General features: G+C 40.6%; 1 protein-coding gene across 7 annotated transcripts in view; it reads right to left on the bottom strand.

The window, feature by feature from the left end:
• Positions 1-3,075: 3,075 nt before the first annotated feature.
• Positions 3,076-13,602, bottom strand: part of AHCYL2 (adenosylhomocysteinase like 2) — a 165,145-nt gene continuing 154,618 nt past the window's right edge. For 4 of the 7 annotated variants that reach the window (XM_042971963.1, XM_042971968.1, XM_042971982.1 and 1 more), the window contains exons 13-17: positions 6,975-7,118; positions 5,226-5,294; positions 5,045-5,123; positions 3,669-3,789; positions 3,076-3,252 (exon numbers count right to left, since the gene is read on the bottom strand). In XM_042971963.1, coding sequence (XP_042827897.1) covers positions 3,246-3,252; positions 3,669-3,789; positions 5,045-5,123; positions 5,226-5,294; positions 6,975-7,118 — 420 coding nt within the window. In that variant the 3' untranslated portion in view covers positions 3,076-3,245. The remainder of the gene's footprint in view (positions 3,253-3,668; positions 3,790-5,044; positions 5,124-5,225; positions 5,295-6,974; positions 7,119-13,602) is intronic. The other 3 variants (XM_042971977.1, XM_042971980.1, XM_042971996.1) reach the window with 1 other exon arrangement.

The following is a 13,602-nucleotide window of genomic DNA, read 5'->3' as shown; positions in this document are numbered from 1 at the left end:
GACCCAAGGCTAAGGCCATTCAAATATGCTATTGGTAACCACTTCAACTTTTCACATCTTTGCCCTGCAGTAGGCTCCCCAGCCTGTTGCCAAGAAACATCACTCATCTCTTGAATTCCTAGTTCACAGAAGCAAGCAATACTCTCAAGATAAGAATCCATTTTAAGAATATTTTATTTATCTTTTGAGATTACATAGTCATTATTGCTGATCTAATACAATCACTTAGACATAAAGATTTCCAAGATCCTCTCAGAAACGGTGATCCTTAGAGGTTTTATTTCCTTTCAGTAAGATGACAATGAGAACTAGATGATTATATATATAATATATATATATTATATATATATAGTTTAGTTTATTCTCTACATATAATTTGCTGGTGTTGCCTATTTTCTTTCCATAATTTCCTTTATTAAAAAAGCTTAATGCAACAATGCATTTTGATTTCTTTTTTTTAAAACCATGACAAAGTTAATTTTGAGAAAACCACAGGAGCAGCAATTTCAGATCTGTTCAGAGAAAAGCCAAGCAGCAAAAAAGCTTTGCAGGAGTATGTGGCCATGGGGAGCCGTGCTCATATGGGAGGGTAGGTTGAGGAGGTAGGAGGGCAGACAGAAGGTAGACCAGATACCTTTTTTCTTTTTTTAACGAGGAAAACAAAAAACAAAAAACAAAAACCCTGAATTTCCATTAAGAAGGCAAATGAGACCTTGAAAACTAGCAGAAATTCATTGCAGAAAAAATGCTAAGTATCTCCACCAGCCAGGGCCATATACAAACAGATAATTCGTCTTCTTTCCTATGCTTCCAGATACCTGAATGCATCTAAGGTGAGAGCTTGAGGGAAGAAGACACATTTTGTTGTCTGATTCCAAGGGTAGAGGGAATAATGACCAAATTCCAACACTAAGGTAGAACCCAAATACTCAGGAGGCCTGGGCCTCCTTCTTCCTAATGGTTGATGACATGGGGTCCCTAGAGAGAAAGGAAAGGGGGTCATCTGAAACTCAGAGGCAAATATCTCACCATGGGCAGCAACACTGGCAATCAAACTTAGAGGCCCAAAGGTGGCTCCTTTTTTATTTGCAATGGGTCTCTTCACTATAACAAGGCAGGGTGTGCTCTGTTAGGATCAGTACCTAAGTAATACTGCTCCCTAGAGAACTCGGCTTTACTGAGAAACAGCAAGTTATGGTTTTTGGCTTATGAACATAACAGGCTAGAGTCCAGATATCTACCTAATGGAATCTGCCCTTGGTAAAAGTTACAAAGACCTGTATCCAATTCACTAATACAAAAGAGATGCAATTAATACAAAACTCAGAACTGGGTAGGCAAAAGGAAGAACTGAGAGGTCTAGTAGAATTTTCAGCATTTACCATCTTCCTCATGAAAGAATATAGCCATATATGTGGCACTTTTCCGGTATGTGCTAAGACATAAAGCCTCTGAGGAACCAGACTCTCTAGGCTGAGACTGCATACTATTTAATGAAGCAAACAGCCATTTATCCAAAGGCCACCTCTCTACCTCCAAAAGGAAGGTCACTTCCAGACTAGCTCTGAAAGTATATATGAACGCCAGGGGAATTTGAACAAAGTGGAGGTAGGTGAGGAGAATCAGGGTGGGAAGGTTATAGTGATCCTGGGTGGTCTGGTGGTGTTTCCTTGAGTTACCTTGGTCTTGAGACTATGAGGCAGACCAGGGTAGGAAAAAAAGGGGGGGGGGGAAACAAACCAACAAACATGAGAGTGTTAAAGAAAGTTGTCGGGGGGGGGGGTGGGAAAGGGACTCATTTCATTCAAGATTTCTAGGGCCACTCCAGACTTTAACTCTCAGAACAAGTCTGGTCCCAGTGAAACCCTTAAGATCAACATGTCAGTCTCCAAAAGGTATCCAACTCTTACGTGGGACATAAAATTTCAGGCTGCTTGCATTACTAGTTTTTTGTAATGTTGGAGTTACTCAAGAAACTACCTCTGAATTATAGAGTCTCGAGATGGAAGAGGCAAGAACATAAAAAAATATATCCCAGCAGAGAAGAAAAACCACAGACTAAATCGTAGAGACATCAGATCCCAGTTTCATCAATGGCAATGGCCAAAGAAATGAAATGTCTGATGAAGTTGAAACTAGTCAAACTAGCTTTAATCATTTGGACACAGTTTACAGTGTCACCTCTGTATAGCTTACCCAGTTTAGCTGCAGAGCCCTTCCCAGGAGACAAATAAATACATTCTGCTTCTTTAGAGTGACAAGCTGCGGGCGTGAGTGACCTGTCCCACTTCCAGAGCCCTACTCCCCCCAGATCCATTGGAAAGTTCATCTTTCCTTGCTCAGTTTCAAAAGCAGTTTTAGGCAGTAAGAGGAAATTTCAGGAAGCAGAGTTTCTCTCCTTTTCTGAGACAGTGCCAGTCTAGAGGGAACTTCCCGGGAAACTGTCCAGTTAAATGACAAGTAAAACTATGGGCCCCACTGGGGCTAGCCCCCACTTCCTGAGCAGGGGTTAGCTGGGTTAGAAAGATGGCAAGACAAATATCTGACAAACACCAGAGCTGCAGAGGAAATAATGGAGGCACATCCCTCTTGGACCCAGAAAGTGTTAAAATAGACATGACTATTCAAGGAAGAAAGGAGTCCTGGGTAAGGAAGAAGACTCCAAGTCAGCACAGGCATAGCTAAGTTTTTGGTGTAGCTTGCCAAAGCCATAACATATACTCCTTCCTTCCCAGTCATTCTATAAAGAAGGCAGTGATAGTGATGGTCAAGGCTGGGAACTTAGGCCATGTTGACTCGGTAGCTTCCAAAAGGCCTAACCTAGGGAAGGGCCAAAGCTGAGAAAGGCAGCTGCAGGAAATTTATTCTAAAAAACCCAGGGAACAAGGAGTCTGGAATCCCTGGACTAACTCCTGAACCTGGACAAGAGACATATGACCATTGCTGAGGATTCCAAGTCAACGGGGAATGATGCAAAAAATGCACTGGGAAGGATTACCCCATTTCTTTCCTTCCTCAGCCTGTCCCTTGTGGCTCTCACAGCCTTCCGGGCAGTAACCACACTTTGGGCCAAGGCAACAGGCACAGGATTCTAGGTTTTAATAAATAAATAACCTAACATATAGGGTGAGCACGGCGAGCAGCTGATTGGAGAAGCAGCTTGCTGGGTTCTTTCCTGTATAGGAGTGGAGAAAAGACTTGGAGTTCTATTCCTTAAAACTTCTTCTGGCTTGAATTACAGGAACTTAATACCTAGAGGGAGAAAGAAAGATGAGACTATGTTATCAGCTTATGTTATCAGCTTATGAGGATGCTGGGACATGAAGAGCCCACCTAAAGGTACAGCAGGTAGACAGGGACTTTTCTGGAGTGGATGGTGAGGGTAAATACTTGTGGTGCTTTTTCACATCAGTGAAAATGCCCAGTATTTCTCTATAAAGAGGTAAAAATAATCTTAAGATGAAATGGAGAAAGGCAAATTCAGAAAAGGGAACACTATTTAATGTCTGGAGAAAGCCTCAAAGAGTCCTTTGGGGGTGGTACTGAGGGGGGAGTGGGTTTATTTTTCTGAGTTCATGTAAATGTAGTAAAAGTTGTAAAGACCAATTTCAGTGCAGAAAGCTCTTTACTACCCGGGTTTCCCTGTTTTCTGGGGGGGCCCAAGGCACCTGTAGTAATTAGGCTTGAAAGGCCCATTCTTGTTGAGTCCCAGATACTTGGCCTGTTCATCTGTCAGCTCCGTCAGGTGGGCATCAAAGGTGGGCAGGTGTAGGCTGGCCACATACTCATCTGGAACAGACCACAGAAGCCCTGGTATAAACATTCATGCCTCTTGTCTGGCTGTGCTCGCCAGGCTAGGCCTTAAAAAGTTGGGAGACACTTTCTAATTCTCGGAGCTGAAAGAAAAATGCTCAACTTTGGCTCACCGGCCCAGAATTCTAAGGAGTGGTTGCTTGAGCTTCAAGCCCAGTGTTTTTCAAAACTGTAACACTTCTTTCTTACCAGCTGTTTCATCCTTGAATCTTTCCTTCTCCCCAGAAAGGTAAGGGAGACATGAAAGAAGCAATAGTTCTTAGGGTCTAAAAGAAAGGATGGGATAGCAAGGGAATAAAAGGTGGGAAACTCTGTACTTTGGGCGACTCAGAAAAACTAACACCCGAGGAAACTGGAAAGGAATGTCTAAGAATGATACTACACTGTTTGCTTTGCTTTTAGTATCCTTAGCTATGGGCTCTGTCTATATTCTATTGCCTGAATACATATTATTCAGAATTTTATGTCATTTTTCTAACTATTTGTTTGGTCTTCCTAACTTCATTATGTATTCAGCCAAAATATAGACTGTTGTATTTCTTTTATATCCTTCCAAAGGATATATTAAAGGGAAAATATGTCAACTTCTAACAGTTGCCATGCATCAAGTGCTAAAGCAAAACAAAACCAGAAGCTGATTTATTCCCTGATCTTTGCCTCAGGAGTTTGTAAACACACTGTATCAGTTCAGGTGCTTGAGGCGGGTTCTTTAAATTTTCAAGAGTTTAATGTTTCCCTTATATGAAACACCCACATGACTAGTCTTAACAGGAGCTGTTCAGTCTTTCCTTTGGCCCTGACAATGAGGCCAGAGTTAGAAGATGTAGTATGAAAAGTCTTCTCAGTCTGAGGAAAGTCTGGAAGGGGCTATGCAGCAGCCTAGAATTGGAATAAGTCAGATGTCACAAGGTGGAAGATGAGTCCTCTTTCTTAGGGGAAGATTTTTTTCTCCTTTGAGATTCTTGCATATAAGATACTTGAAGAGAAAAAAAATCCTTGAAATTCACAGGTAGGCAAACCAAAGCATAGCAAAATGTAATGATAATGTAACCAAATCATAGCAAAATGTAAATCAATCAGTAATGAAACCTAGGAATCCTAGCTCCTACTTTAGAAGGCACAGATATCTTCCCCACCCCCTTTCCATAAGAAATTTAGTGCCCCAAACTTCATTTAGCCTCTCACTCTGAACTACTTGGGAACGGACAGGGATGGAAGAGCGCATGCTTACCCATTTTCTTGGGCAACAGGTAGACATCCTGCTTATAGCGACCCTCAGGAGCATTGTAAAGCTCTATCAAGGCAAGAGCCTAGAAAAGCAGAGAGATGGATGCTGCTGTGCCATATCAAGTGAAACCCTGATGGTCTGATGACCCGTTCCAGCCCACTGCTTTCCGCTCTGATGGCCCTACCTGAGTAGTGGCGGTGATTGAGAGCACAAATGTAGGCACTGTGGAGCAGCTTAGGTTCAGCAGACGGCCCTGGAGAGAAGGGTTAAGACACAGATGAGTTAGGACAAAGTCTCTAGCCTTTGAGGAGCGAAGGACGCACACAACTGCAATTTTCCAAATACTTCCAACTAACATGGCTGGACAAAAAGTAGGTGTTCGATAAATAGAAATGAATTGGTCGACATTTAAGTGGAATTAAAAACTTCTGGAAAATTTGATGAAGGTAATGGATAAAAGATCTCTGGGATTATGCAAAAAGGAATAGGGACGGTCACGTGATACTGAGGCTTATGCCAAGGAAGGGTATGCTTCTCTTGAATTTCATACTTTCTGCAACAGAATATCCTCCTTCAGAGGCACTGGCATTCTTTTGAAAGACCGTTGTAAGCAAGGATGTAGTCAAGTCCAGGGGCAACCTCTCCAGGTTGTGAGGGGAGGTATCTTTGGACTTAGTAAGCTGTGCTGATTTCTGTGCTTCTTCTGCAGTTTGGTTCTCCTGAATGCAAGGGTATTCTTGTATTTCTAGTGGATGATTCAGAGAATACAAGGGCTGGAGGCTACTGGAGATTGCTATCCTTTCCTATTTTGTTTCCTAGGAAGCGTGACCACCTTTTTTTTTTTGCTGAAACATAGTAGCCAAAAACCATGGTGCTTGCTTTTGTCACCAAAATCACTAGATGGGACCTCCCAGGGCAACTAGAAATAAGTCACCAGACAGCTGGCTGATATAAAAGCAATCAATGAATATTTAACAACCTGCTCATCCCTTCCCTGTACAAGCTCCTTTCTCGTGAAGGAGTAATCCGGTCCCTTTACAGATGCCCTAAAGTATGTGAGAAGGTGAGATAAGGTGGAAAAAGGTAAAGAGAACAGTAAGGGTACTCCAGCATAAATTTAAGGGTGCTTTTGTGAAGATAGCATATCTTTTACATCTTCATATTCAGTTTCCTTAATTTTAAAAAAAAGGAAGGAAAACTGACAGAAAATCAAACCTCAAGAAACATATTATTATCATTCTTGTTATTTTGGTATCTTTCTCTGAAGAAGAGAAACTGTCAAGGTAAGAACAGCGGGCATCGATATTGCCGTCAGGAATCTAAGACTAGGGAAGAGGAGCTTTCAAGAAAGGCAAAGTAGCCAAACATTGACACGGAAGGTTAAGTGGGATGAAAGTGAAGAGTAAGTCTGAGCCAGAAGAAGTCAGGACAGGGAAATAGTAATCATACGACCAATAGACAGCTGGGTGCCTACTACACATCTGGTTCAACTCAGAGGAATGTCACTCAAAAACATGATCTAAACTCAAAGACTCTCCTAGAGCTTGCCTACAACAGTCTCAGGTACAGTCAGGAATATCTGCTTTGTGCTTACTGATTAAGCCATCCCGCAAATGACATTATCTCTTCGTAGGCATCGCTCAAAGTGGCATTGGCTCTATCTGCTAATTCTTCCACAGTAAGAGTCATTATCTGACTCTACCTGTAGATTGACACAGACAGACAGGATAATTGCCGAAAAGTAAGGAACCAAAATAGTTTCTTAACTGCTGAATGAAAAGACCTTTCACAGTCAGATGTAAAATCCACTGGTAAAGTAGTTAAGCTTGTGCTCGAAAGGAGCTGAAAATGAGAGAACATGTGGAGGAGGGGACCTGGATATTGCAGTCTTTCCTGTCAGGCGTGAATTTCTCTTACCAGTCTTAGGTCTTACCTCTGCCAGCAATACTATCCTCTTGCCATCAGGCCATATTACATGGTCAACTTGGGATCTCACTCGCTCCCAGGTCAGTTCTGGTGTCCGCAGACTCGCCTGGAACACACACAGCGAGTACATCATCGGCCACGACTTGTCCCACTTTATGGAAAGATGTTGAAGGGAGCCATTTCAAATAGCAAGTTGAAATGAGCAACCAACATGCCAGATGGAGAATACCTTTCCCAGGTTGGTTAGGACTGTTCCATTTCAAGGTATTTAATCTTAGGCCCAGCCCCAGGGAGGGATCACTCAGGATGTCATTCCACAGCATATACTGTATGCCCACTCTCTGCTGAGCACAGTAAAAGGTGCTATGGGAAATACAAAAGAAACCAAAGACATGGTTTCTGCCTTCAAAAAGCTCATACTTTAGGTGGGGACACAAAACGATGCATACGTGAGGAGGAAAAAGCCTCTAAAATTACTTATAAAGCAACATGCAAACAAGTGCAAATTGACACAAAGCAAACTGAATACACAAATGCTGAAGAGAAACAGAAAAAAGGAGGGTCGGAGCTAAGTGAGATTTGTTAGAGAAGGCTGGTTGTCCTAAATATAGCATGCTGGGGCCCGAAGTTCTGCCTTCACATCCTCATATCCCAGGTTCCACCTTCTCAATGATGGTGGTTCACCTTAAAGTTACAGAAGCTTTGTGACCTAAGTGCAAATGTGAGGTAGCCTTTAGAGAAATGCTTAATGGTAGAGTAAAGCTCCCAACAGCTCACCCTCCTTCCATTTCTGTATATTGTGTATTCGGAGAACAAGAGAAGAAATGTTAAGTTTATTAACAGCAGCAATCAAATAAATAACAGTCACAGGGTTTAGACTTAAGACAACAACTTCCTTCTTCCAATAGGCCATTCCTAAAATAGAAAGGGAGTCCATATTCTAAAACCACCCTTTGGCTCAGCTGGTAAAATTAAGAAGATCTGCCAAACAGTAGTTTTCAGACAAACAGAGAAACACTTCAGTTCTACAGTACTCATTTGCTGGGTACATTCTACATTCTAGGCGATGTAGTAAATGACACTATTATAGACAAGACTGTGGGCTCCTCTACTAGATTGTGAGCTATTTATGGACAGGGACTATATCATCTTTTAATTACCAATCTAGTGGGAAAGACAAACATAATTCTGTTTCAGTATATTCAGGACTGTATTAATGATCTAGACCATTTCTTTATTAGGTACATGGGGAACAAAATGTCTTGAAATACCAAGTTTCACAATTTGGTTCAACAGAAAGAGCAATTTGGTAGTAGCTAACAAAATTTTATATGTACCTAATCTCTGACCAATCAGTTTCACCTTTAGGGCTCTATAGAAATACTTGCTCAAGTTCATAAATATAAGTGCCAAGAATGTTCAATCCAGTATTATCTGTATTAGCAAAAAATTTAATTTAACAAAGGAATAGCTAAGTAAATCTGGATAATTTCATACAATGGAATATTATGCAAATATAATATAAAAAAGTAGATCTATATGTGTTAACATGAAAACCACTCATTATTGTTAAGTGACAACACAGAGTTGCAGAACAATATACTATAACCTCAATTTTGTAAATGTTTTACTTCTTAAACATATTTATGTTGCTTGAATTTTTTTTTTTTTAATTTTTTTTTTCAACGTTTTTTATTTATTTTTGGGACAGAGAGAGACAGAGCATGAACGGGGGAGGGGCAGAGAGAGAGGGAGACACGGAATCGGAAACAGGCTCCAGACTCTGAGCCATCAGCCCAGAGCCTGATGCGGGGCTCGAACTCACGGACCGCGAGATCGTGACCTGGCTGAAGTCGGACGCTCAACCGACTGCGCCATCCAGGCGCCCCTATGTTGCTTGAATTTTTAAAACAAGCAACTATTGGGGCACCTGGATGGCTCAGTCAGTTAAGTGACTCAAGTCCAACTCTTGATTTTGGCTGAGGTCATGATCTTAGAGGCGTGAGATCAAGCCCTGCATCTGGCTCCATGCTGAGTGTGGAGTCTGCTTAAGATTTTCTGTCTCTGTCTCTGTCTCTCTCTGTCCCTCTCCCCAACTTATGCTCTCGCTCTCTCTCTCTCTCTAAAATTAAAAAAAAGGAAGTATTACTTTACAGTTAGAACTAATTTTTTAAATAAATAAACACTGTAAATAGAGTTAAAAAGAATTTAAGCAAACAGACCACTTTGGGAAGTTAAGGATATACAAAGTAAATCCATTAGCCTTTAGAAATAACAACATAGAAGGCAAGAGACAAAAGATACTCCTTGGTAACACGGGCATTTTTTTGTTGAGATGTTGGAACTTTAAAGTATTTTAGGTTCTTAGTGTCTCACAGTCATAATTTTCCAGAGGACAAGCAATCTTGGATGGGCAGTAAAGAGGTGACACCATGATAAAAGGAGTCTCCTGTCTTAGGATATGATGGAATCAAGGAAGAGACACTTCTTATGAACATCATAAAATGATCAATGCTTTGTGGAGGCAGTGTGCTGGAGCACTGGAATGGCTATGGTGCAAGAAAAAGACCTGAGGGTCAGTTTAAAACAGGGTTCAAAGAGACACTGAGTTAAATGATCTCTAACACTGCCCGGGCAGCTCCAACAACCTAGTAAGTTTATCTGACAGTGACAGTCCTTGAAAGAAGGATTTCCTATGGCCAGCATAGTTATATACGAATTTCTCTTAAAGGCATCAAATTGTCTTTTCTGTTGATTTACAGTCATTTAGCAACCTACCAGGAAAAAGGTTCCTTACAGAGACTGTTCCCAAACAAGGTGTATATCTCACTGTGAATGACCATGCTTGCACAAACTGGTATTATGTGATTTGGGATAGTACACATCAATTTTTTTTAGGGAAACAACTGTGGTTCTAGTGCTGCAAAAATAGCAAGTCTCAGGTTCTAATTCTTTTGCTGGTGGAAACTTTTAAAGCATGTGTACATAATGGTTTAGCCACTTGAAGTGTGAAGGTTATAGTCATAAAGGCCATCTATGTGATGTATATGGGTAAGCAGGTCTGTTTTCAAGAGAAAAGGAAACATATGAAAGAAAGACATGGCCAAAAGGCAGCTAGGAGCGCAATCCAGTCACAGGTTCCCTAAGTTTTCACAGCATTAATATACAGGGGAAAAAATGCAGTTTTCTAAATGTCCAACCCTTTGGATGAGCTATTCCTTCCAAGAAACACAGCAGTCAACATCTCTAGGTTAGGTAAAACTATAAATTCCTACAAACAAAACAAAACAAAACAAAACACTTACATTTTTGATTGCTAAAAATATCTGGGTGAAATTTACTGAATCATTCTCCTTTGCAGTTTCACCCTCATTACTTATAGAGATTCTCCTCTTTTTTCCACTCTCTGCACCCGAGCCATTTAGCAAGTCCCACTGGTCCTATGTTCACAATATATTACCTTCATTGCTTACCCATGTCATCTGAGCTCCCACTTTCTCTCATAGCTGGAAATACTGAAAGAGCCTCTGTTGTCCCTACCACTACTCAAGCTCCAGAAGTGTTTTCTTTAAATTTTTTTTTTTTACATTTATTTATTTTTGAGAGACAGAGAGAGACAGAGCGTGGGCAGGGGAGGGGCAGACAGAGAGGGAGACACAGAATCCGAAGCAGGCTCCAGGCTCCGAGCTGTCAGCACAGAGCCCGATGCAGGGCTCGAACCCACGAACTGTGAGATCATGACCTGAGCCGAAGTTGGATGCTTAACCGACTGAGCCATCCAGGCGCCCCAGAAGTGTTTTCTTTATACCACAGAGTATTCTGTTAAGTCACATTTTTTTCAGTTACCTGGTTAAAACTTTCCAATTGGAATGCTTCCACCCCCACCTTTTTTTAAAGTAATCTTTACGTCTAACATGGGGCTTGAACTCACAACCCCAAGATCAAGACTCACACGCTCTACTGACGGAGCCAGCTAGGTGCCGCTGGAATGGCTTCCAATGGCTTCCACTATACCCAGAATAAAATCTGAGGTCCTTATTGTGGCCTACAAAGGCCTACATAACCCACTGCCCTCCTTCAGCTGCCTCTTATTCTCATCCTTTGCCTATCCTGTTCCTGCCATGATGGCCTTTTTCCTGTTCCCCAAACATAAAGCACGTTTCTAACTCAGCATCTTTTTACTCACCATTCTCTCTGAATAGAATGTTCAGATACCTTGTTCCTTCCATTCATTCAGGTTTTTGTTCAAATGTTATCTCCTCAAAGAGACCTTCCTTGATCACCTTAACTAAAATAGCATCCTCAATGGCCTCACTTTGCTGTTTTTCTTCCATACGAGGCACTAACTGACAAAACTGTCTATCTGTTGATTGTCTGTATCCCACACTAGAATATAAGTACCACGAGAGCAGGAATATTGTTCACTATTTCTTCAGCCAGTAAATACTCAACGCAGAGCAGAGAAAATTATTCAATTCATATTATTCAATACAAATTAACTTGTGAATGAACATTTTGATTTCAATTAGATGAGTTTGCCATTTCCTTAAATTTCATTTTATATGCCCAGGACACTACCATCAAAGGTTGAGTAATTTAACTTTTCCAAAGTCCTTCTGAGCCTGTCCCTTTCTGGACCATTTAGTTTAGTCATATACCTTCTGCTAAGAAGAGCACAAAGAGAATTGAGGCATGGCCCTTGGCTAGTGTCCATGCCAGATATTAGAGGCTACCTAGCAATACATACAAAACTAGGTCCAGTATCAACACAGCAGCCAGGGTGAGCCTTTTTTAAAAGTCAGATTATTACAAATCCTATAATGGCACCCTATTTCCCTCAGAATATAATCAGGAGTTCTTACAATGGCCTGTGAGGCTCTGTAAGATCCGGCCCCTTCTTTCTGACCTCATCTACTTTTCCCTGCCCTGTGCTCATTTATCTCAACCACATTGGCCTCATTGTTGATCCTCAAACGGACTAGGCATATTCCTGCCTCAGGGCGTTTGCTCTGGCTGTTCTTAAAATGTTCTTCACCTAAAAGTCCACCTTGCTAATTCCTTCAAGTCTGCTCAAACATCACCTTTTTAATGAGGGTTATACCTTGATCCCACTCTTTAAAATTACAACTGGCACTCCTGATTCCTCTTACTATACTCCACTTTTTCTTTTTTCCATGTGCTTTTGCCTTCTAACATACTACATGAACTATGTTTATTGTCTTTTTTATCCTTTAAAATGTAATAAGCTCTCTGAGGGTAAGAATCTTTGCCTGTTTTGTTCACTGACTCCAAGCATCTAGAATAGCACCTGGCATATAGCAATCACACAATAAATATTTATGACTGAAGGTAGAGTTTCTTGGCATTTATCCTGCAAGATTACTTATGCCTGGATTGCCTTTAGAAGAGGGATTACCATCACAATTTGAAGTTAACCTAGAAATCATGAGGAGGTAATACTACATACAATGTACAGGAAAACAAAACAAAATAAAACAAAAACTGGACTAGAATAAAAAAAACCTGAATTTTGGGCTCCAATTTAATTTTTGAATCAATGTATATGACAACAATGGACTTAAATTCTTAGTTTCCCAAATGAAAATCAGGGATTAGAATAATGCCTTGTGGGATTGTCAAGAGGATGAAATAAGATTAAGTAAAAATGTAAAAATTATATGATTGCATTTGGAATTGTTTTTATTTAAGCACTTGAATGTTTAGGAGAGAAAATTCCTTCCCCCTTCCCTTACTCAGAAGATTTCTTTTTAGAGTTCACAGCATGACTACTTCCCTTAAGCCTTTTCCCATCTGGGGGCTCTATAAGCAGGTTAATCCAGAAAAGGACAATCATGTGCTAGACAATTTTAGAAATATTAATATCTTTGACTATTCAGTAAAAGGGAGTATGGCATATAAGTGAAACTTAACAAAAGAAAAAAACCCATTCAATATTTAAATTTCAATATTGAAAAAAGAAATGACTCTTTTGGGGCACCTGGGTGGCTCAGTCGGTTAAGCGTCCGACTTCAGCTCAGGTTATAATCTCACGGTTTGTGGGTTTGAGCCCTGCATCAGGCTCCGTACTGACAGCTCGGGTCTGTGTCTTCCCTCTCTCTGCCCCTCTCCTGCTCATGCTCTGTCTCTGTCTCTCAATAATAAATAAACATTAAAAAAAAGAAAAGAAAAGAAGAAATGACTCTTTATGAGCAAAATATCATGACGATAAAACAGAGTAATGGAGCCATGCCACTCAGAAACCTTAAGGGCAGAAATAGGCTTCAGTATTTCCAGCTATTTTTAATAACAGAAGAATAGAGCACAAGTTAAAAAGAGAAATCATTTAAAATAGATATTATCCAACAGGCTCTCAATATATCAACTGATCCTTACCTGGCAATGCTGGAGCTCAATCAGAGCAGCCCTCAGGGGAGATGAAAGCATGCTTTGCTTGAGCCATTTACCCAGAGAGAAATACAGTTGTGCCAGAAAAATGCCATAAAAATTTAAAACCAGAGTGAAAGTCACACTGAGAGATACTTTGATAAGTCTGAAAAGAAATAAATAACACTTCTATTAACTATTACTTGGGCAACTTAGTAGGACCAAGTGTTATGTTGGATTGGATAATTTGA

Source organism: Panthera tigris, chromosome A2 (assembly GCF_018350195.1).
Source record: "Panthera tigris isolate Pti1 chromosome A2, P.tigris_Pti1_mat1.1, whole genome shotgun sequence".
Lineage (NCBI taxonomy): Eukaryota > Metazoa > Chordata > Mammalia > Carnivora > Felidae > Panthera > Panthera tigris.
This window is presented reverse-complemented; position numbering and strand designations above follow the sequence as displayed.